General features: G+C 52.0%; 1 protein-coding gene, 1 long non-coding RNA gene and 1 pseudogene across 5 annotated transcripts; 1 reads left to right on the top strand and 2 right to left on the bottom strand.

The window, feature by feature from the left end:
* Positions 1 to 2,590: 2,590 nt before the first annotated feature.
* On the bottom strand, positions 2,591 to 5,583 carry LOC114216732 (mammalian ependymin-related protein 1 pseudogene; annotated as a pseudogene).
* Positions 5,584 to 5,710: 127 nt separating this feature from the next.
* On the bottom strand, positions 5,711 to 12,389 carry LOC114216783 (uncharacterized). Of its 2 annotated transcripts, XR_015769465.1 has the most exons (4): positions 11,325 to 12,389; positions 8,533 to 8,674; positions 7,663 to 7,772; positions 5,711 to 6,558 (listed from the first exon to the last, which is right to left on the bottom strand). It is a non-coding gene; the product is annotated as an uncharacterized LOC114216783 (long non-coding RNA). The 2 variants fall into 2 exon arrangements; XR_003610833.2 differs by lacking the exon at positions 7,663 to 7,772 and having other exon boundaries at positions 11,325 to 12,382.
* On the top strand, positions 9,958 to 20,901 carry GATA1 (GATA binding protein 1). Of its 3 annotated transcripts, none has more exons than XM_028113444.2 (7): positions 9,958 to 10,081; positions 14,028 to 14,264; positions 14,729 to 15,106; positions 15,209 to 15,354; positions 15,938 to 16,063; positions 16,572 to 16,668; positions 20,670 to 20,901. In XM_028113444.2, exons 2-7 carry the CDS (start codon positions 14,045 to 14,047, stop codon positions 20,696 to 20,698), a joined length of 996 nt encoding a protein of 331 aa, XP_027969245.1. In that variant the 5' UTR covers positions 9,958 to 10,081; positions 14,028 to 14,044; the 3' UTR covers positions 20,699 to 20,901. The 3 variants fall into 3 exon arrangements, with proteins under 3 accessions (XP_027969245.1, XP_027969244.1, XP_027969243.1); XM_028113443.2 differs by lacking the exon at positions 20,670 to 20,901 and adding an exon at positions 17,180 to 17,325; XM_028113442.2 differs by lacking the exon at positions 20,670 to 20,901 and having other exon boundaries at positions 9,959 to 10,081; positions 16,572 to 17,086.
* Positions 20,902 to 23,111: the final 2,210 nt, after the last annotated feature.

The following is a 23,111-nucleotide window of genomic DNA, read 5'->3' as shown; positions in this document are numbered from 1 at the left end:
TGTGTAAGGGGATGGTCAGGGGGCCATCTTCACTGAGGAAGCCATTTGAGCACGGATCTGAGGAGATGAGGGAGGGATTGGCCCTGATAGCTGGAGGAAGAGCAGAACAGGCAGAGAGAACAACCAGTGCAAAGGCCCTGAAGTGTGCCTATGCCTGGTGCGTGAGGAACAGCGAAGAGGCCAGTGCAGAGGCAGCAGTGAGTTGCGGGGGGGCAGCAGGAGGTGAGGTCAGACAGCGGGTGGGGGAGAGATTGTGATTGTGTAGGGTCTCGGGGGCCTTGGAGAGAACTCTGGCTTTTACTCTGAGCGACTGGAGAGCAGGAGGTGGTGAGCGGAGGAGGGCCGTGATCTGACTTAGGATTTAACAGGCTCCCTCTGGCTGTTGTGAGGACAACAGGCTGTAGGGGCGGAAGCAGGGGGCACCGTGAGGGGGAGGCTACTGCAGAGGTCCGGGCCAGCGATGCCGGCGGGGGAGGTGATAAAAAGTGGTTAGATTATGGAGATATTCTGAAGACAGAGACTGGACGAGTTCGCCAAGAGAGAAAATGTCAGCAGGAGAAGAGGTCCGAGGACATTTAGAATTCTGAAACAAGGATGAACCAGGAAACGAGGCAGGCAGAGAGGAAGGGTAAGAGTACGGCTTCCTGAAGGAATGAGTGATGGATGAAGGAGCATGTCTGACGGTCTCCTGAGGTGAGCAAGCCCCTAGTCTTGTGGGCTCTGTCTCGAAACAGTCCCCAGCTGGTAGTTCAGCCAGACCCTATGAGTGAATCCCCAAAGAGCCCCAGAAAGGCTGGGAAGAGAGGATGTGTCAGGATGTGAGTTTCAGCATGTGGAAGGCTCTGCCAAAAGCTGTAGCAGGTCTCCTATTTTAATTTTTTTTTATTATTTGCTTAGTTTTATAATTAAATGTTTATTAAAATACTATAACCCAGGGGCACCTGGGTGGCTCAGTCAGTTAAGTGTCTGCCTTCGGCTCAGGTCGTGATCCCAGGGTCCTGGGATCGAGTCCCACATCGGGCTCCTTGCTCAGTGTGGAGCCTGCTTCTCCCTCTGCCTGCCACTCCCCCTGCTTGTGTTCTCTCCCTCTCTTAAATAAATAAAATCTTTAAAAAAATAATATAAACTCTGAGTAATACAGATTGTTTTCAGCATGATACTGATATCACCCACTTCTCCTAGTAATAGAGGACAGCCAGATGAAACACAATAGTAGAAGGATCTAGAATAATAAATTTTATTACTAGGAGTCTCCCTTGAAGTCAGGAAACCCAACCCACTCACAGCTGAGGAAATGAATGACCAGAGAGGCTGGCATTCTCTACTCTAGAAAGGGTTAGGCACTTGCTTGGTGCTGGGCACATAAAAGTAAACAGAACGTGTTTCGTGTACTCAAAGAGCTCATAGCCAGGCTCATGGGTGACAGTTCCCAGAAAGCAGGAAATTAGCACACAGCCTAGTCAGTATTGCGAGAACAGTATGCTGAAGCTCCAAGGTTCACCCAATTTGGGCTTGGGAGCAGCTCTCCGAAGGTCAAGTGTGAGAGCTAACCTGGGCAGGATGAGCATGTCACATAGACGAAGAGCTTGTGAAACAGTGCCCCAGGAAGGCCCCGGTGAGGGAAAGCATAGTGCATTTGGTTATTCAAAGGAGTTCAAGTACAAAGGAATTCCAGTCCCAGATTCTGGAGACCAGAGTCTCCTGGCTCCCAGGTCAACGCTATTTTTAGACTACCATCTGTCTTTCTAGGTCTCCTGACAAGTATGTAATGATTCACAAGTATCAATACTCTTACATAGAAAAAAGGAGGCATACATGGCTCACGCTTACCCAGGTAGAGACAGTAAGATTTTTTTGGGTGGCTGAGTAGGATTCCATTGTGTGTGTGTGTGTGTGTGTGTGTGTGTGTGTGTGTGTGTGTGTGTCACATCTTCTTTATCCATTCATCCAGACACAAAGATTTTCAAACCCTCTTGTCTGAAACATCTCCTTGAGGAATGATTGCTTTGTCTTATAGTCTTTCATTTCCTCCCCAAATTTACGTGAATTAGATCATGCCCTAAGTCCGGAAGGGACTTTAAGGAATCACTTTATTAGTAGCCAAGGGAACGAGAGGCAGGGCAGGCAATAAAGGAGTCATTATCTGTAGAGAACTCAAATACTAATACTGAAGCTGACTAAAACTGTTCTGTATTTGAACATCACCACGTGGCAGCAAGCCAGCACTTGTCCTCCCTGCCAAGGCAAAGGGCTCCTGCTGACCCTCACTCCATCTATGCCCCTGCACACGCAGAAGGCCCGGCACCCCCACAAGCTATATATAAACGTCTGAAATCTCCACCTTGGCCATCTCTTCTGTTCATGTTACCGCATGTTCTCCAGTCCATTCCATTCCCTTTGGCAAACATAGCTTGAGCTGTCAAAATCACGTATACAAAAACAAAAACAAAAACAAAACAAAACAAAACAAAAAAACCTCACATCAATGTTTCTCTTCCTACAATTATGATATTGCTCTCCAGTCAAGTTTCTCGTTTCTCACGTCTCAAGTCCCTTTCGAGCTGGGACGTGCACCTGTGCATTTGCAGGCTTACCAGGTTCAGTTCTGGCTCATCCTCTCTGGCCGGGCCATCTGGCAGGTGCTTGGTGGGGTAAACACTGAGGGGTCTTTAATGCCCAGCAGTACATTGAAAAACTGCGTGGACGATATTATGCTGTAACTCTAGGCGAAGGTTTCCTGGACAGGATAACCCTCTTTGACTGTATAAATGCCAATCCAGGTTTCATAACATCTAGCTGGCTTTCTGTCAGGCCCCTCCTAGACCGTGATCTGCTCCTGGGGCCCCCTATGGAGTACTTGTCCTCAGAGGTGGCATTCTGAGGAATGTCTAGAGGGTCCCGGGGGTCTGTCAGTGTGATCTTGGAGCACTGCTTGGTGGCTTGTTCAATCTGAAACATCAATCCATCCTTATAGAACAAAATATATTCAAATAACCTCTTGCAGGGGAACCCGCACCTTCTGCCCATTCAGCACCCATACGTGCTGGTTGAGCCCGTCATAGGAGGGCAGGGCATGGTTGCTGCTCTGTGGGTACAGAACCCAGTGGGCCTCCCACCGCTGTGGTGCCTGGCAAGGGCGCAGGGTCCCTGGGGCACCCCCGGTCCCTGCCCCCAGTGCTGCTGCCCCCAGGCCACAGAGGTCACCCAGGCTCAGAGGCCACCCAGTAGCCAGGCACCCAGTGTCCCCTGGGCCACGCTTCCTGCCTATTTTTAAAAGACAGCTTGCCTTGGACCCAGAGTCATATGCCTGGAGATAGATGATTTATGAAAGGAAGAAGGAAGTAGAAAGGAGGGAGAGAAGGAGGGAGGGAGGGGGGAAGGAAGGAAGGAAGGAAGGAAGGAAGGAAAGAAAGAAGGAAAGAAGGGAGGGACAAGGGGAGAGAGGGGGGAGGAAGGGAGGAGGAGTAGACAGCAGATGGGTGAATGAATGAATGGGTACATGGATGGGTGGGTAGATGGATGGGTGGACTGATATCCTCTGGCCCTGGAGAAACTCTTTCACTTGTGTGTGCATAGAGAGAGGAATATGAGTTTGTAAATTGCAGGTTTGCTGTAATACAGAAAAGACTAGAAACAACCCAAATGTCCAACAGCAGATGAATGATTAAACAAACTATGGTATAGCCATTCCATGGAATATTACTCAGCCACGAAAGGGAATAAACTTACAAAGCTAGCACTAACCTAATACCAAAACCAGACAGAAACATATCAAGAAAACTACAGACCAATATCTCCTACGGATATAGATGCAAAAATCTTCAACAAAATACTAGTAAATAGAATTCAGCAACATATAAGAAGGATTATACACCACGACCAAGTGGGATTTATCCCAGGAATGCAAGATTTGTTCAACATAAAAAATCAATCAAGGTAATATGCCATATTAATAAAGGACAAAAACCACATGATCTTCTCAACAGATGCAGAAAAAGCATTTGACAAAACTCAATACCCTTTCATGATAAAAACACTCAACAAACTAGAAGCAGATAAGAACTTCCTCAACCTGATAAAGTGAATCTACAAAAAACCTACAGCTAATATAATACTTAATGACGAAAGACTAAAAACTTTCTCCTGAAGATTAGGAACAAGACAAGGATGTCCCCTCTCACCACTTCTGTTCAACAATGTACTAGAGGTTCTAGCCAGGGCAATTAGGTAAGAAAAAGAAAAAGCATCCAGATTGGAAAAAAGAAGTAAAACTATCAGTATTTGCAGATAACATGATCTTATACAGAGAAAATCTTAAAGAACCCACAACAAAACCACTCCCTATATATGTGTGTATATGAGCTCAGCAAGGTTGCAGGATACTAGATCATACAAGACTTAATCATATTTCTATACACTAGCAACAAGTAATCCAAAAATGAACTTAAGAAAACAATTCCATTTATGATAGCATAAAAAAAAAGAATAAACTACTTAGTAATGCATTTAACAAAAGATGGGTAAGACTTGTACATTTAAAACTATAAAATGCTATTTAAAGAAATTAAATAGGGGTGTCTAGGCTCCTACTGCTTGTGCTCTCTCTTTCTCTCTGATAAATAAATAAATAAAATATTTTTTAAAAATCCACTTTAAAAAAAACAAAAACAAATGGTGCTGGGACAACTGGATAGCCACATGCAAAAGAATGAAACTGGATCCCTACTTCACACCATATACAAAAATTAACTAAAAAAAAAAAATCAAAGACATGAATGTAAGAGCTAAAACTATTAAACATCTAGGAAAAAAAAGCATAAATCTTCGTAACTTTGGATTAGGCAATGGTTTCTTAGACAACACGTAATGCATAAGCAACCAAAGTAAAAACAAATTGCACTTCATCAAAACTAAAACCTTTTGTGCTTCAAGGGACACAAGAAAGTGAAAGGACAACCCAAAAACAGGAGCAACTATTTTCAATCACATTATCTGATAAAGGACTAGCATCCAGAATATATAAAGAACTCGTACTGGGACACCTGGGTGGCTCAGTCGGTTGGGCACCTGCCTTCAGCTCAGGTCATGATGCCAGGGTCCTGGGATCGAGTCCCGTGTTGGGCTCCCTGCTCGGCGGGGAGCCTGCTTCTCCCTCTGCCTGTCTCTCCCCCTGCTTGTGCTCTCTCTCTCTCTGACAAATATAATCTTTAAAAAAAAAAAAAGAACTCGTATTACTCAACAGTATAGACAACCCAATTAAAAACAGGCAAAGGATTTGAAAAGACATTTCTCTAAGGAAGATATACAGATGGCCAACAAGCACACGAAAAGATGCTCAATGTCAGTAATCATTAGGGAAATCATATCAAAAGCACAACGAGACATTACATCACACCCACTGGGATGACCAGAATCAAAAAGAGGAACAATATCAAGTGTTGGAGAAAATGTGGATAACTCGAAATCCTCATGCAACTACTGTGGAGAATACTTCTGCAATTCCTCAAAAAGTTAAACAGAGACTTGCCAAACGGCCCCACAATTCTGTTCCTAGGTGTATACCCAAGAGGACTGAAAACACATGTCCACATAAAAACCTTAATATGAATGCTCATAGCAGTATTATTCGTGACCCCCAAAACATCAGTTCGTTGGATGAATGGACAAGCATAATGCAGAATGTTCATACAATGAAATATTATTCAGCGAGTGAAAGGAATGAAGTAGTTTAATCCATGCTACAATGTGAGCGAACCTTGGAAATTTTGTGCAAAGTGAAAGAAGCCAGTCACAAAAGGCCACATATTCTGATTCTGTTCATATGAAAAGTCCAGAATAGGCAAATCCATGAGACAGACAGTAGATTGGTGGTTTCCAGGGACTGTGGGGAGGCGGATAATAGTATAGGGAGTGTCTGCTAATGGGTACAAGCTTCTTTTTGGGGTGATGAAAATGTCCTGGAATTAGACAGTGGTAATAGTGGTAAAACCTTATGAATATACTGACCACTGAAACGTACACTTCAAAGGGTGAATTTTGTGGTATGCGAATGACATCTCAATAAAAAAGAACTATTAATACACACAACAACGTGGGTGTCACAGACATTATGCAGAACAAAAGAAACATAAACTATACGATTCCATGTATATGAAGTTCAAAACCAAGCTGAAAACCGCTGGTATCGTAAGCTGTGTATGGATACATACATACGTAGTAATGGAATGAAAACACGAGGGAGACAAACACCAAACTTGAGGTCGTGGAAGGAGAGAGGAAAATGGACTTTGTACAAGAACTTCGGCTGGATCTGAATATATTTCTTTCAAAAGTATCTGAAGCAAATACATACGGCAAAATGTTTGACCAAGGTGAATGCTTGTTACAGTATCTTTTATACTTTTCTCTCAGGAAAACAACAACAACAACAACAACAACAAAAACAGCTCAGTTCTGAGACAAACGTGGGACTCCTCAGCCAGGCTTTGGTTGATGTTTCCTCCCTGCGCGATTGAGACCAAGGGGAGTTAGGTTCTGCCTCTGGCCTGGTGGACTCATCTGGAAGAAGCACAGTTCACATGCTATGGGCTTGGACAAAGCTCTAGAACCTCAGAAGATGCCAGGAAGAAGGGAACCAGTCAGGGAAGCCTTCCAGGAAGAGAGGATGTTGGGGCTGAGCCTCAAATGGAGGCCTGACAGAGGGGATGCTTGGCCCGGACACCCCACCCCCACCCCCACCCTCTGGGTCTCTCCCAAAGCCTGGCCTGGCCCTGCTGATTCCCTTATCTGCCCACTCCCAGCTGCCTCCCTGCTGGCTGAACTGTCGCCGCAGACTTCTGTGCCTGTGCCCCCTCCACGGAGATGGGGGAGGGAATGGGGTGAGCCTGGCCTCAGAGCCTCAGAGCCTCAGAGCTTCTGGCTCTTGACGGAGCCTGGGTCCTGAGGCCCCCACTCCCCACCCTTTACTTCCCTTCCTAAGGCCTTTCTCTGCTCCAGTTATGAAGAAGAGTCCAGTGGCTGAGTCCAGTGGCCAAACTCTTGTCTGAGACATGCCTCCAGCTTGACCTTCCTGAGGAGGACAGATTTCCCTACCTTGCTCCCAATATTGCAACTGTTGTTTCTAATAAAAACTAACAACGAAGAGAGTTACCACTACAGAGTTCATCCTCTATGGTGTCCCGGGCAGGACCCGTGTCAAGTGGCCTTCTCAACAACATTTGCTGTGGGTTCTATGATTGTACCCATCATCTAGGCAAAGAAACTGAGGCTCAGAGGGTGGCCTGCCCGGGAACTACCCAGCAAATCAGTGTCAGAGCTGAGCACAGGCCCTTGGACAGACATCTTCATTTCTCTGAGCCCGCTCCCCGTCTGGAAGATACGGGCAATTATACGCACTTATACCACAAAGACCTGGTGAGAATGGGATAAAATTAGGCAGGGAGAGCACTTAGCACAGGGCCTGGGGTGGCTCGGTTAACAGTTGTTATGATGATATTAGTGCTAAAAAAAAAAAAAAGTATTTGTATCAGAATTAGCATTCGTTATTAGTACGGTTGTAGATAGAATTAGAAAAATAATTAGATTTAGAATTAATATCAGTATTACGAGCACTATTAAGATTAGTATCGGGACGCCTGGGTGGCTTAGTCATTAAGCGTCTACCTTCGGCTCAGGTCATGATCTCAGGGTCCTGGGGTTGAGCCCCGCATCGGGGCCTGCTTCTCCCTCTCCCACTTCCCCTGCTTGTGTTCCCTCTCTCGCTGTGTCTCTCTCTGTCAAATAAATAAATAAAATCTTAAAAAAAATTAGTATCAATATTTGAATCAGGATTAGGAATTAAAATTGGTATGAGTGTGACACTGATTAGCATTATTACCGGAATTAGTAGTGCTAGTAAAAAAAGGGTCAAGTACTATCCCTTGTATACAGTAAGTACTCAGTAAATCAATAAGAGTACTTAAAGTTTATTAAGATCTCAGATTCAAGTGAGTTAAAATCACTTGATGGATTAAATCTCATTTAGCTGTCCCAATCACCCTATGGAGTAGCCACTATTATTACCCCATCTCCATAGATGAGGAACTGAGGTCCAAGGGGGCTGGTAACTTGCCCAAGGCCACACGGCCCCTCCGTGGCTAGGGCAGGCTATGAATGAGGGGGGCTGGCTCCAGAGTGGAAGCCCTGAAAACATCGCCCCTTAAGTCATAGGGGTCTTCACCCCCCTTGTTACTTAGGAGGGCTCAGCACAGGACATGGCACACAGCAGGAGTTCAACAAATGCAGAGTCATAGCCATGCTCTCTTTCCTCCTCAAACCTCCCATTTTGCTTCTGAGGACAACGAGGCCCATGGAGGCAAAAGGAGGATAGCAAGCTCCTTCTGGGGCGGCCGGTGGGGGAGCAGGCCCCACTGACCCAGGGCTCTGTCAGTGCCCTGTGCCCTTGGCAGGTCTCAGTCTCCCCATCTGTAGAATGGGTGGTCAGGAGGGTGCTCCGTCCTGTGGAGTCCTGGGGCCACCACTGGGTGCTCTTACCCCTGCTCTGTGGGGACCCGAGTTGGATGCCTCGTGTGGGCGCGTGTGTCCATTGAATTTACACGGAGCAAGTGCTCAGGACAGGCTTGGCCTGGGATCTGTGTCAGCATGAAACACCGGTTGCCGTCACTGTTGTTCCTGTCTGGGGGAGGTGGGGCAGGGCAGAAAGGTGGGGACTGAGGTGCGGGAGTCCTGGAAGTCCCTCTCAGCAGCTGAGGGCAGAGCCACCGATCACGTGGGTCCACATCGACCCACATGGCCCTGTCCCACCCACCCCAGCACCACCGGCCCAGGGCTTACCCCAGACTGACACCTGGGGTCTCGTGGACTTCCTCCTAGACTGTGTCCGTGAGTCTCTCTCTGTCTCGGTCTCCATTCCCAAGTTCTCCACCCGTGTCCTTAGCCTCTGTCACTTCCGGGCTCTACCTTTTGCCTTCTGTCCTGTCTCTCATTCTCTTCGCTTCTCTCTGTAGATCTTCAATTGTCGCCGGCTCTCTTGGCATCTCTCCCCCCTCTCCGTACCCTCTCTCTGCCTCCTTCTAGCTGTGTCCCTTTTTCTGCCCGAGTCTCCCCCTTCCTGTCTCTGTCTCTGCTTCTGTCTCTTGCTATCTGCCTCTCTCCCTTCTCTACCCCTTCAGTTCTTCTTCCTTCCCTTCCCCAATCCTATCCCACTCCTCAAGGACCCACAGAGAAACCAACCCTGGGTCCCACCTGTTTCCCGCCTCCAAAGCAGCATGGCGGGCAACAAGTTGAAGCCGCTGTCCCTGGGTGCCCCCCCCAGCCCCGCCCCCCCCTCCCCGTCCCAAGACAGCCTGTTACCGCGGAGCCAACAGCCACAGTCTCCTCCATCTGATAAGACTTATCTGCTGCCCCAGGGCAGGCCAGAGCTGGCGTAAGCCCCAGTGGGGCACTGAGTGAGTGTGCCCCTGCCTCCCGCCAGCCCTGGCCCGGCCCAGCCTCCAAGCTGGGCCTGGGTCATCAGAATGTCCCATGGGCTCTGGTTCAAATCCCACCGAACCTCTGTGAGCCTCATTCTTCTCGTCTGCAAAATGGGTACAGTCACATCCCTCCTCTCCCTGTTGGCCAGTAAGATTCACGTACGTAAGTGGCCAAGCCCGAACCTGACCCAGCACACAGGAGGGGCTTTGGAAACACTCACTGAGAAACCTAGTGGAGTCATAAAACCGTATCTGCTATTTTTATGTTATCTTGGCTTCAGCCCATTTTGTTTGGCTGGACACTGAAGTCCACGGGAGCCCAAGTTGAACAGGGTCCAAGAATCCGTGGGGTGGGCAGATGGGGCAGAGGAAGGCCCCCACTGCCCAAGAGGTGCCCCACCAGCAGGGAGCCCGCCCCCTCCCCTGGTCCGCCCCACCCACTGGGGCACCAGCCACTCCCTGGGGAGGAGGGAGGAGGGAGAGAGGAGGGAGGGAGGGAGAGAAGGAGGAAGGGAGCCTCAAAGGCCAAGGCCAGCCAGGACACCCCCTGGGATCACACTGAACTCGCCACATCCCCAAAGCGGCCGAACCCTCTGCACCAACCAGCCCAGGTCAGTCTCAGCCCCCTAAGAGCCCCCAGCAAGGCAAACCCCAGGCCTGCTGTCCCTTACCTCAAGGCTACTCCGCCAGCCTGCTCCAGGGTCCCCAACCCACCACTGGTCCCCAAAGTGTCTACTGCCCCTGAAGCCCTTCACAGCTCCTCCAAACCATCTGTCTTTCCAACGCCCATCTCTGCCCTAAAACCACCCCCCAAAACCGACCTCTTTCTGCCCTGACTTCCATCCTCTCCTTCCAAGATATCTGTTCCCCTGATGGCTTAACTCTGCTCCCCACACCCCATTCCTGCCCCCTACAACATGCCTTTCTCCCCCAAATCCTAGCTCTGCCCCGAATCTGGCTTTCACGCACCTGGAATTGTTTCTGTCTCTGAGTTCTCCCAAAAACTCACTTTTGCTCCCCTATGCCTATTTCTGCTCCCCAAGTCCTTGTCTGCTCCCCATCCTGGTTTCCGCTCCAAATTCTCCAGTCCCCTAAACCCTGGCTTCATCCTCTTATCTCCGTCTGTGCTTCTCAAAGCCCCAGTTTGTTCTCTGTGACTTCTCTCTGAGCGCCCCAAACCACTACTCTCCCCCAGCCCTTTGCCCGCACACCAAAATGTCTGTCACTCTAAACGCCAAGTCTACTACCCCAAGTCTGTTCTACCACATGAATCCTCCTCACGCCCGCCTTCCCTAAACCCCATCTCAGCCCCCAAACGTTGTCTCTGGCCCCCCGGATCTCCTCTGGCCTCAAATTTTTCTCCACCCCAACTCCATCTCGGTTCTCAAACTCCTCTTCTGCTCCCATAATCCATCTTTATCAGACGCACTCCTGCCTGTCCAAACCCACCTCTGACCCCTAAACCCCGTCTCTGCTCCAGCAAAACCCACGGAACCCTCAAACATGTCCACGACCCTCAGAATCCATCTCTGAACCCCGAACTACATCCCCAGCTTCCCAACGTTCTCTCTGGCTCTCAACCTTCACCTCAGATCCCCAATCTTGTGATCTCCTCTTCCAACCTATTTCTGATCCCAAAACGTGACCTTTCAAATTTGTCTCTGCTCCTCAAACCCCATATCTGCTCTCCCCAAACTCTACAGCTATACCCCCAACCCCTCCCTGACTCCTCCACCCCATCTGATCCTCAAATTCCACCTCAAAGCCTCCCAAGACTCATCTGCTCCCAGACCCCATCTCTGCTCCCTTCAGTCCCAAGGGACCCTCCCTTGAGGGCTGGGACAGGGATGTTACCTGGGGTGAGGGGCTGGACCTTGGGAGAGCTGAGAGTGCCGGCCTGCTGCCTGCTGCCCGTCAGGGCAGCACTTACTCTAGTGGAGCAGCTGATAAGGAGCTTTCATATCCCCCAGCCTCGAGATAAACTTTTATCTCTGTCCGGAGAGTGATAACTGGGGCTGGGGGGCTGGGCCCCTGCCATAGGAGGGGTGGGCAGCCCTGGACCCGCCAAGGTGCTAGGTGCAAGGATGTGGGGCAGTGGGACTGGAGGGAGATCACTGGGGGGGAGGGGGGAGTTGAAGATGAGGCGGGATAAAGGAACAGTGGTGACAGAGACAAAAAGAACGAGACAGAAAAGGAAGAGAGAGAGAGAGGGAGAAAAAGAGACAGAGACAAAGAGCAAGGGACAGACAGGAAGAAAAAAAAAGGAGAAACAGAGGGCCACCTGGGTGGCTCAGTCATTAAGCATCTGCCTTCGGCTCAGGTCATAATCCCAGGGTCCTGGGATCGAGCCCAGCATCGGGCTCCCTGCTCTGCGGGAAGCCTGCTTCTCCGTCTCCTGCTCCCCCTGCCACTGTTCCGTCTCTCACTGTGTGTCTCTCTCTGTCAAATAAATAAATAAAATCTTTAAAAAAAGAAAAGAAAGGAGAAACAGAGAGATAGCAGGAAAGTGAGAGACCCAGGAACAGAAAGAGAGCGCAGAAAGAGAGAGCCTCAGATCGAAAGAATCGTGGAGAGACACAGAGGAAAAGAGATGGAAATAGAGGAGGAGGCAAGACATCCACTCCGGGGAGAGTCAGAGGAGATCCCGGGGCCTGGACGAGGCTGGTGGTAGACACGGCCACGGGCTCCTCTCTTTGCCCGCACAACCCCCAACCCTGAGCCCAACCTTCAGCGTGTTCACACAGTGGGTCACGTAGGCTGGGGCTGTGAAGATGGCCTTCTACTGTATCTCTGTTACTCCACCCCAAGGACAGGGAAACTGAGGCCTTCAGATTCACAGGGCAAGTCAGGGGCAAGGGTAGCTTTTCTGGCTCCTCACCCGGGCTGTGTGTAGTGGGGCATGGGCAAGGATGTGGGACTAGTAAGACAGACATGGAAATAAAGCCAGAAGGCAGAGAGACAGAGAGACAGAGAGACAGAGAGACAGAGAGAGAGAGACGAGACAAGCCGAAAGAGACTGAGTGGGAGAGATGTAGAGACATTCAGAGACACTACTGGAGAGGGAGGAAGAACTGAAATGGAAAGAGGTGAAAGACACGGAGATAAAGATGGAGAGAGACAACCAGAGATAGAGACATGGAAAGCCAGAGAAAGGGAGGGGAAAAATTAGGCACTCGTTAAAGCAGAGAAAGAGAGGGGCACCTGGGTGGCTCAGTCGGTTAAGCGTCTGCCTTCGGCTCAGGTCATGATCCCGGGGTCCCGGGATCGAGCCCCGCATCGAGCCCCGCATCGGGCTCCCTGCTCGGCGGGGTGCCTGCTTCTCCCTCTCCCTCTGCCTGCCGCTCTGCCTACTCGTGCTCTCTCTCTATCTTTCTGTCAGATAAGTTAAAAAAAAAAAAAGGCAGAGAGAGAGGACAAGACATATCATGGCAGCATAGAAAGAGGGGACAGAAATATCGAGGGCCAGGCTGGGCAGGAGAGAGTATCCCAAGGAGAGAGACACGGGGGCATAGATACACACACAGGGAAGGCCAGAGACAAAGGGGCAAAGACGAAGCCGCCATCTCACAGGTCTTAGCTGGGCCCCCGTCACCACCACCTATCTGGCAGATGGGGAAACTGAGGCCTGGGGCTGGCTGGAACTGAAGGAATCTGAAAGCAGAACTATGGTAGGCCTCCCCAGGGCAAACCTGTCCCCCTCCTCAGAGGAAGCCAGTAGCCTTGGGGTGATTTCAAAAGTTGGGCGGGGATGGCAGAGATAAGCCGTGGGGGGTAATGACCCCCCCCATGGAGCAGGGAGGAACTGAGGGGGCCCCCTGTGTGCAGACCCAACGGAGGTGGGGGGAGGGAGGAGTCAAGCCGGAAACCATGGGTTTCTGAGAAAGTCAAAATATGCAACAGATAGGGATGAAGTTGGGGAGCACAAGAGGGTAAACCCCAAGGTCCCAGGGGTGACAAGTGGCTCAAGGGACTGTAGCTCTGCACCCCAGCCCGTCCCCCCCAGACTCCTCTAGAGGGAGAGAAGGGGAGGAGGAGGGAGAGAAAACGAGGAGAGGAGAAAGTGATGAGCAGAAAGGGAGGGAGAGGAGAAGAACGGAGAAGGAGGGGGGGGACAGGCAGGGGGGGAAGGAGAAAATGGGGAGGGGAGGGGGACAGGAGGAAGAGGCGGCTGGCTCAGAGGAGGGAGAGCAGGAGGTGAACAGGCGGGGGTAGAGAGAGGGGGAGGACCGGCGAAAGAGAGAATGAGGGGGTGAGGGGCCGGGAGGGGGGAGAAGAGGGAGGGGGAAGAGGAGCAAGGGGGGGGGAGAGGCGAGGGGAAAGAAGGGGAGTTGTGGGAGGAGGGAAAAGAAGAGATGGGAGGAGGGCGAGAGGAGAAAGGGAAGCAGGAGGAGAGAAGAGGGACTAGAAGGAAGGAGGGGATGATGGAGGGGAAGACAGGGAGAGCTCGGGGACGGAAAGAGGGCCGTGAAGACTGAGGGCGTGGAGCTGGAGACGGAGAAGGGGGGTGGGGGAGGGGAGGAGGAGTTTGGAGTCTGAGGACCTCTCCCGTCCTCCCAGGTCCCACCCGAGGCCCCATGGAGTTCCCTGGCCTAGGGGCCCTGGGGACCTCAGAGCCCCTGCCCCAGTTTGTGGACCCGGCTTTGGTATCCTCGCCCCCAGAGTCGGGGGTCTTCTTCCCCTCTGGGCCGGAGGGCTTGGATGCAGCAGCCTCCTCCACGGCCCCCAGCACCGCCACGGCTGCAGCTGCGGCTCTGGCCTACTACAGGGATGCCGAGGCCTACAGGCACTCCCCAGGTAACCCCTTTGGGTGGCTGTCTTAGCGCGGGCTGCCACGGTGACCCTTAGCTAGGGCAGAATCCCACCAAGAGGTCATCTTGAACATGGCCACTTCCCCCAGTTGAGCCCAGACCTAGGAATGCCAACGCTCCCCGTCTGCCATCTTGGGGTAGCCATACTGGAAAGCAACATCGGAAGTGGGTGGTGGTGGCCCTAGTTGTCAAGGGACCCATGGGGCTCCGAACCCCAACGGGCATCCTCAAAGCCCCTTTGGAAACGGGTGGAGGTTACCGCAGCTGCCAGAGTGACCAGTGGGGCTCGGGACCCGGGAGTTACCCGACGGCCAGCAGCTGCTCCGGGGGCCTGTGGGAAGACTGGAGACTTGGCTGCTCCCTCCGAGCTGCGGGGCAGCACTGCGCCCTGAAGGCGGGATGGTTTTAGACTGATCCCGCCTTCCTTCCTATACCCCGCCACCCTAATAGTCTTTCAGGTGTACCCATTGCTCAACTGTATGGAGGGGATCCCAGGGGGCTCACCCTACGCCGGCTGGACCTACGGCAAGACGGGGCTCTATCCTGCCTCGACCGTGTGCCCCACTCGCGAGGACTCCCCTCCCCAGGCCCCGGAAGACCCCAATGGGAAAGGCGGCAGCAGCTTCCTGGAGACCTTAAAGACAGAGCGGCTAAGTCCAGACCTCTTGACGCTGGGGCCTGCACTGCCTTCATCCATCCCTGTCCCCAGCAGTGCCTATGGGGGTCCTGACTTTTCCAGTACCTTCTTTTCTCCCACTGGGAGCCCCCTCAATCCAGCGGCCTATTCCTCCCCCAAGCTTCGTGGGACACTGCCCTTGCCCCCCTGTGGTGAGGTCCCCAAAAAGGAACGGGGAGGCTGAGGTGGGGGGGCGTCCAAGGCCAAGCAGGGCTGAGCCTGGGCTCCCCCACCCCCTCTGTCCACCCCATCAGAAGCCAGGGAGTGTGTGAACTGCGGAGCAACAGCCACTCCCTTGTGGCGGCGGGACAGGACGGGCCACTACCTGTGCAATGCCTGTGGCCTCTATCACAAGATGAATGGCCAGAACAGGCCCCTCATCCGGCCTAAGAAGCGCCTGGTAAGACCCCGGGCCCGCCTCCCCTGCCCCAGGGACGGCTGTTCTCGGCCTGTACAGGGACCCCTGGTCCTCCTGCTCCACGAGAACCCATACGCCCCCCGCCCATCCCTTCCCCAGCCATGCGGGCACCCAGCTTTGCGTAGGCGTGCCTATCCTCGACCTACCTTCATAGGGTACGTGCGGGAACCCCGTCCTGTCCCTGCGCAGCAGTGTTTTCCTCCTTGGCTTCACATGGGACTCACCTTAGGACACCCTGAACCACCGGGGCCTGGCGCCCTCCCCTAGATGTGTAGATTTCATTGGCCTAGGGTGCCGCCTGGGCCTCAGGATCGCCTTCGACTCCCTGAGTGATTCCAATGTATGGTCAAAGTTGGGAATCACTGGTGGAGTCTCACCCCCAATACCAAAATCCCCTATCCTGGCCAGGAGGCCCTGCCCCATGCAGAAAACCCACGGTCATCGTCCCGTGAGTACATCTGTTCTCGCCCTGCACGGGAAGCCCTGCCTTCAACCTGACCCTGACCTCTCGGGTCCTCCACCCACCCCCGCGGTGGGCTGATCCTCACATTCTCTCTCCCCCTAGATTGTCAGCAAGCGGGCGGGTACCCAGTGTACCAACTGCCAGACAACCACCACGACGCTATGGCGGAGGAATGCCAGCGGGGACCCCGTGTGCAATGCCTGTGGCCTCTACTACAAGCTACACCAGGTTTGCCCTGTCCCGTTCCCCTGCCAGCCTCCCCCCTCCTCCTGTCATCCCACTGCCCTCCTCCCCTGCTCCTCTTCTACCCCCACCTCTGCTTCCCCTCATAACCCTCCCTTTCCTCCCCCACTTTTCCTGCCCCCTCCTTCCCTCTCTATTCCCCTCCTCCTTGGCCCTCACCCCTCCCTCCTTCATCCCTTCGCACCCTTCCACGACCTCCTGCCCCTCCTCCCTCCTCGAGCTCCTTCATCCTCCTTCCCAGCCATTCGCTAACTTCCATCCCCCTGCCCCGAAACCGGAGGCAGCTCCATCAGCCTCAGAGGCTTTCCCAAGCTCAGGGCCTCACAACCTTGGGATTCCTTAGGACAATCCCTGCACCACATCAGGGTCACGCTCCCTAGTCCCTGAAGCAATTGTCCATGCTTAACGAGGTGGGACGGAGACGGCCTCCCTGGTCAAGACAGAGAGGTAAAGATTTGGAGTCGGGAAACACTCACGGCCTCCCTCTTGGCAGGTGAACCGACCACTGACCATGCGGAAGGATGGTATCCAGACTCGAAACCGCAAGGCGTCTGGAAAAGGGAAAAAGAAACGAGGGTCAAGTCTGGGAGGTACAGGAGCAGCTGAGGGACCGGCTGGTGGCTTCATGGTGGTGGCCGGGGGCAGCGGGAGTGGGAATTGTGGGGAGGTGGCCACCGGCTTGACGTTGGGCCCACCCAGTACTGCCCATCTCTACCAAGGCCTGGGCCCCGTGGTGCTGTCAGGGCCCGTGAGCCACCTCATGCCTTTCCCGGGACCCCTGTTGGGTTCCCCCGCAGGCTCCTTCCCCACAGGTCCCGTTCCTCCCACCACCACCACCACTGTGGTGGCTCCACTGAGTTCCTGAGGGCACAGAGCATGGCCTCAGGGTGGCGGTGGGGTCCCTCTCCTATGTAACCCACAGTCAATACAACCCAACCCTCTGGGCCCCAGCCATCCCCTGGCCTGGCCCTTCAAAGCTTTTGTAAAATAAAACCACCAAAGTCCTAAGAGCAGAGGTGTGAGCCTGTGTGGGACTGAATCAAGAACAACGGGAGGGAGGCTGCATGTCTGGGTGTCTCTGAGGACGGTGTCTGGCTGCAGCGTATGGCCACGGGAAGCTGAGGCCGCCGCCTATGTGACACTTCACGATCGTGGGTTGCGACGTGCAATTGTGAACACTGTTCATGAAGCTGCGTGTGACAGCTTCCGGGTGGCCTGAGACGGCGTGGGTCGCCACATACCATGGGGTGAGATACAGCGTGTGACTGAGGGGGTGAGGCTTTCCAAGACAGGGTGCGTGACACCAGGAGACGGCGGGAGCAGACGCTTCTGGAATGTTGAACGCAGGCTGTGGGGTGGGGGGGCGTGTGGAGGATATAACAGCAGGACCGCGGGGGTCTGCACGTCCGGGGAGCTCTGGCGGTTGGGTACTGGCAGCATTTCTCTGCAAGTCTACGCATGTTGGGAGCGCAGATCACGTGGTGTGTGCCAGGCCAGTGTCTCTGAGTGGCTGACGGCCTTGAGCAGCTCTGTGTGTACTTGTTCGTGGAAAGTACGAACATGCAGAGTTTCAGTTGGGCCTCCATTAGGGACCCCCTTCCAGAGGACACAAGACATATGCGGGACAGGAAAGGGGGGGCTGGAATGGGAGCCATCAAGAAGGTCAGAATGGCCAGTGCGGGACCACGGGGTTGTCCGGGGGGCCTTCCCTGTCAGTCATCTCTTATCTCTCTTGGCCCAGCTCAGCCTGCAGCTCTGTGGGAAATGGTAGAGGAGAGGGGAAGATTAGAAGGACAAAATAGCTTCTGGGGGTGATATTTAGACCCCGTAGGTGGGAGAGCTCCTCCCCATAGGGCCAACTCCCTCACCAACGCACCTATTCACCTGGGCCCACTTCTCACCCCCAGGGGGGTATCTGTTCTTCCAAAATGGAAAACCCTTATGTAGGAGCCTGTGTGGAGTCAGGTGACAGAGAGGTTAAGTGGCTCGCTGGGGGCCACACAGCGGGAGACGGGGGGAAAAGCCAGGCTCTGTGGCTTAGCCTCCATACTACCCAGCAGCTCCTGATAGCAAACAGCCCCATTCGCTGAGTGTTTACTGTGGATCGGGCAATGGCTGGGAAGCTTCAGTTGGTTTGGTTCATGAACACCTGAAAAAAAAAAAAAAAAACTCCGAGGAAAGAAAAGTATACTATGCACTTTACATTTTCATTTTACTAATGAGAAAGTAAGGCTCAGAACTGGCGTTACTTGGGGGCGCCTTGGTGGCTCAGTTGGTTAAGCGGCTGCCTTCGGCTCAGGTCAGGATCCCGGAGTCCTGCGATCAAGCCCCACATCGGGCTCCCTGCTCAGCAGGGAGTCTGCTTCTCCCTCTCCCTCTGCCTGCCGCTGCCCCTGCTTGTGCTCTCTCTATCTCTGTCTCTGTGTCAAATAAAAATAAATAATAAAATCTTTAAAAAAAAAAAAAAAACTGGCGTTACTTGCCCTGACCACACCGAGTTTAAGGAGTGGATTTTGGACGCCACTTTCCCCCACAAGAGTCTTGCTCACACTTAACTGGGCTGCCTCTCTCTCTCTCGCTCTCATCACTCACTCAATCCATTCACATCTGAATTTGCTTTTGGGCAGTTTCTCTTTATGGCTTTCCCCCAGAGCCCCAGAGATGAGGACCACGGGCCCTCAGATCCTGAACATAGCAGGGGTAGGCAGATGTCCTCAAGGACAGCTCTCCTTCAGCTACTCACCATGCTGGCCCGCTGCAGAATCACGGCAGTCCACGCTCATTACAGGGATTGTCCAGAACTCCCCTGGTCTTTGTAAAAGCCTCCTGCCTGCCTGGCCACCCCATAGAACCCCAGCCCTCTCACCCTATAGGAGCCCCTGTCCGCATCTTGAGCAGAAACCCCTCTCAGAACCTGTGCTGGACATGTGCCTGGCCCTACCTTGCTCAGGAGCCCCAGCCCTTGCCTCCCAGAACAGCTGCCCTCGCCTGACACTCTAAGGGAACCCTTTCTCTAATTAGTAACAGGACACCCATGCTGACCCTGGACAGGAGCATCAGCCCTCACCTTGCATCGGAAGAAGCCCTGTCCTCCCCTGGCACAGGAACCTTGGACTTAGCCCAGTTAGGAATCTTTGAGCTCACACTGTAAGGAAGCCCTGTGCCACCCCTTTAGAAACACCTGTTCTAGGGCATCTGGGTGGCTCAGTCGGTTAACCTGTTGCCTTTGGCTCAGGTCATGATCCCAGGGTCCTGGGATAGAACCCCACGTTGGGCTCCCTGCTCAGTGGGGAGTCTGTTTCTCCCTCTCCTTCTGCCCCTCTGCCTGCTTGTGCTCTCTCTCTCTCAAATAAATAAATAAAATCTTAAAAAAAAAGAAACACCTGTCCTGACCCTCTTCACTAGTCTCAATCTCTCTATAGAAATCCTGCCTTAACCTTGGACAGGACATTTCTGTCTTCACACTGTACTGGAGCTCAGACCTCCAGATAGCATTTTAGAAACACTTCCATCACAATAAAATCTAGTTCTGAACCACTGACCTAGCTCTCTCTGCAGAAACTCCATCCTCAACCGCTTCAGGAACTCCGATTGACTACAGAAGCTCTTGCCTCCATTGTTGACAATGACCCCTGATGTCACTCTGCGCAACAATCCCTGATCTCACACCCTAACCTGTAGAGTCCACAAGAACCCATGATCCAACTCTTTTTTTAAAAAAAGATTTTGAGAGAGAGAGAGGAGAGAGCACGAGTGAGTGCGAGGGGGTGGGGTGGGGTGGAGGGGCAGGGGAAGAGGAACAGAATCTTAAGCAGACTCCCTGCTGAGCACGAAGCCCAATGTAGGGCTCCATCCTAGGACCCTGAGATCACAACCTAAGCCGAAACCAAGTCAGACGCTTAACCAACTGCGCCAGCCAGGCACACCGCCCCCCTCCCCCCCGCCCCTGTAATCCAACTCTTAACAAGAACCTCAGACTTGAACTTACAACCCTTTCCTAAAAAAAGAAAAAAAAAGTAAAAAAAAAAAAAAAACCTTTCCTGACCCTGTGGCAGGGATGCCTGTCCTGATCCTCTACTTTAAGCCTAGACCTCAGCTTATACAGGTACCTACGGCCTCACCTGGCACAGGACCCCCTACCCAGACACTGTCCAGGGCTTCCTCTCTTTACCATGTGTTAGCTCCACAGCCCTGACCCCTACAGGAAGCCTTGCCTACAACTGTTACTGGAACCCTCTGACTGGACTCTCCATAGAAAACCTTTTCCTCTCAACAGAAATCCTTAACTCCACTCACAGGAATCTCTGGCCTGATCCTTTATAGGAACTCCTAACCTTGCTTTCTAGAAACATTCTCCTGACCCCAAACAGGATGTCCTGATGTGACTCTCTCTGACAGCCCTGGCCCCGGCCTTGTCCTGGAAGCCCCACCCTCACACTGTACAGGAACCATTATTCTGACTGTGGATAGTGACTGCCACATTGGACAGAACAGCTCTGTGGGGTCTATAGAATCCTGCAGCAGGCAGTGCTACAAGCTCTTCAAACCTGTGTTCTCCTAAGCTCACTCACTTTTCTGATCTCCTTTACAGTGAGATGTGGACATGTGACAGAGTTCTGACCAATGGAGTATGGGCAAAGTGATACACACCACTTCCAAGCCTGGCCCATAAAAATCTCTCATGGAATCCTTCACTCTCTCTCTTTTCCCATCTACCAGCTCAATAGTGAGAACTCTAAGGATTCAGAGGAGAGCAGAGCCACAAAATGGAAGTTGCCTGGGTTCCTGAATGATCAGTAATAAATATACACATTGGACTTTGTATGAGTAAGAAATAAACATTTATTTGTTAATCCTCTAAAATTCTGGGTTTGTTACAGCAGCTAGCATAATTTGGCCCAACTGGGACGCCTGCGTGGCTCAGTCAGTTAAGCATCTGCCTTCGGCTCAGGTCATGATCCCAGAATGCCAGGATCGAGCCCCACGTCGGGCTCCCTGCTCAGCGGGGAGTCTGCTTCTCCCTCTGCCTCTCACCCTGCTCGTGCTCTCTCAAAGAAATAAAATCTTTAAAAAAAGTTTAGCCCAGGGGTGCCTGGGTGGCTTAGCCGTTAAGCATCCGACTCTTGATTTCTGCTCAGGTCATGATCTCAGGGTTCTGAGATCGAGCCCCACATCAGGCTCCATACTCAGCATGGAGTCTGCTGGTCCCTTTCCCTCTGCTCTTTCCCCTGCTCGCTCTCTTTCAAATAAATAAATGAATAAGATCTTTAAAAAAATTTAGCCCAATTAATAACAATTTGATTGAATCCTAGACATGAGCACCTGTTCCTACTGTCTACGTTAACATAGCTCTGAACCTGTACAGAAACACCTGTGCTGACCCTGAACTGGACAACCTGATCTCTTCATAGGAAACTTTTTTTTTTTTTTTAGATTTTATTTATGTATTTGACAGAGAAAGACACAGCAAGAGAGGGAACACAAGCAGGGGGAGTGGGAGAGGGAGAAGCAGGCTTCCCGCTGAGCAGGGAGCCCGACGCGGGGCTCGATGACCTGAGCCAAAGGCAGACGCCCAACGACTGAGCCACCCAGGTGCCCCTTCATAGGAAACTCTTAATGCAGTCTAAGGAGCCTCATCCTGAACTTGTATGGGAACCCCTAATCTGGAGCTCTCCAGAAACAACTGTCTTGTCCTGTATAGAAATCCCTGCTTGGTTCAGGAAAGGAACAAAGCTATAGAAACTACAGGAATCCCTGTCCTCACTCTGTCCAGGAACACTGGCTGACCCAGTAAACACCAGAAGTGACCTGACCCTGTCCATGAATCCCAGTCCTCACACAAAGGGAATACCTCTCTTCAGGAAGCATAGAAACTCTGCACTCATCCTGTAAAAGAACCCCAGCCAGATAAAGGAAACCAAAAACTGACATTCTACAGCAGGATCAGAAAGCTACAGCCTTCAGGCTAAAGCCAGACTTCAGCTGGTCTCTTCGTGTTTAAAAAAAAGATTTTATTTATTTGACAGAGAGAAAGAGAGAGCACAAGCAAGGGGATCAGCAGAGGGAGAGGGAAAAGCAGGGTCTCCACTGAGCAGGAAGCCCGATGCAGGGCTCAATCCCAGGACCCTGGGATCACCACCCGAGCGGAAGGCAGACGCTTAAATGACTGAGCCACCCAACTGCCCCGCCGTCTCTTCATTCTTAAAGGAAAGAAAGAATATGCCACAGAGACCGTTATGTGGCCTGCAAAGCCTAAAATATTTGCTATCTGGCCCTTTATAGACAAGTTTACTGACCTCTGCTCTTCAGGAATCTGTCTTCTGATTATACAGAAAAATGGGCCATGGGTCTTAAAGGCTCCCTTCTCTATTACTCTGCAGGCATCACAACCCCAGAATGTTCCTCAGTCTGTATCACATTTTCTTTGGTGCACATGGAAGTTTAAAGGTCTTAAGACTTGATCCTCTTCCACTGGGACCGAAAAAAAAAAAAAAAAGTCCTGGTAGGAAAAGAGTGGAAGGAAAGAGAAGGGTGGAACTGAGGTTTTCAGAAGGGTCATAGGGCCAGGCTACTGGGCAGTGGGGCTGTCAATCTGTTTGTTAGTCAGCGATGCTGAACCCCAGACCGCTTATCTCTTCAGCCCCAGCCTACAGCCCGGTAGGAAATGGTGAAGAATGAGCGAGGGAGATTAGGAGGGCAAACCGGCCTCCTCTGGGGCTGATATTTAGACATCGAGACAAGGCGAGTGAGGGAGTTGGAGGGGCACACGGGTGCAACTCCCCCTACTTCCAAGGCACACGCTTTCTATTACAGTTTGGGGGCAGAGGTTACCCAGGGGAGGGGGCTGGAGGGAGAACTGCCGTCCAAGAAAAACTCCCCTCCTTGAGTCCACTCCAGCCCTGGGGACTATTATCACAATCGGCCAGATGAGGAAACCAAAGCACAGAGATGTTCAGTAACTTGCCGCAGGTCACGTGGCTAAGGCGCGTAACCTCAGTTTCCTTATCTGAGAAGCAGCCTTAATAATAGGAAC

Source organism: Eumetopias jubatus, unplaced genomic scaffold (assembly GCF_037043125.1).
Source record: "Eumetopias jubatus isolate StellerSeaLion01/CBP00866 unplaced genomic scaffold, mEumJub1_p1.0 scaffold_11, whole genome shotgun sequence".
NCBI classification, from domain to species: domain Eukaryota; kingdom Metazoa; phylum Chordata; class Mammalia; order Carnivora; family Otariidae; genus Eumetopias; species Eumetopias jubatus.
Note: the sequence above shows the minus strand (reverse complement) of the source record. Positions and strands in the feature narration are given on the sequence as shown.

Coding starts and splice junctions, on each gene's coding strand:
- GATA1 (XM_028113442.2), top strand. CDS start 14,045: ATGGAGTTCCCTGGCCTAGGGGCCCTGGGGACCTCAGAGCCCCTGCCC. Junction 15,107..15,208: donor ACTGCCCTTGCCCCCCTGTG/GTGAGGTCCCCA, acceptor CCACCCCATCAG/AAGCCAGGGAGTGTGTGAAC. Junction 15,355..15,937: donor TCCGGCCTAAGAAGCGCCTG/GTAAGACCCCGG, acceptor CTCTCCCCCTAG/ATTGTCAGCAAGCGGGCGGG.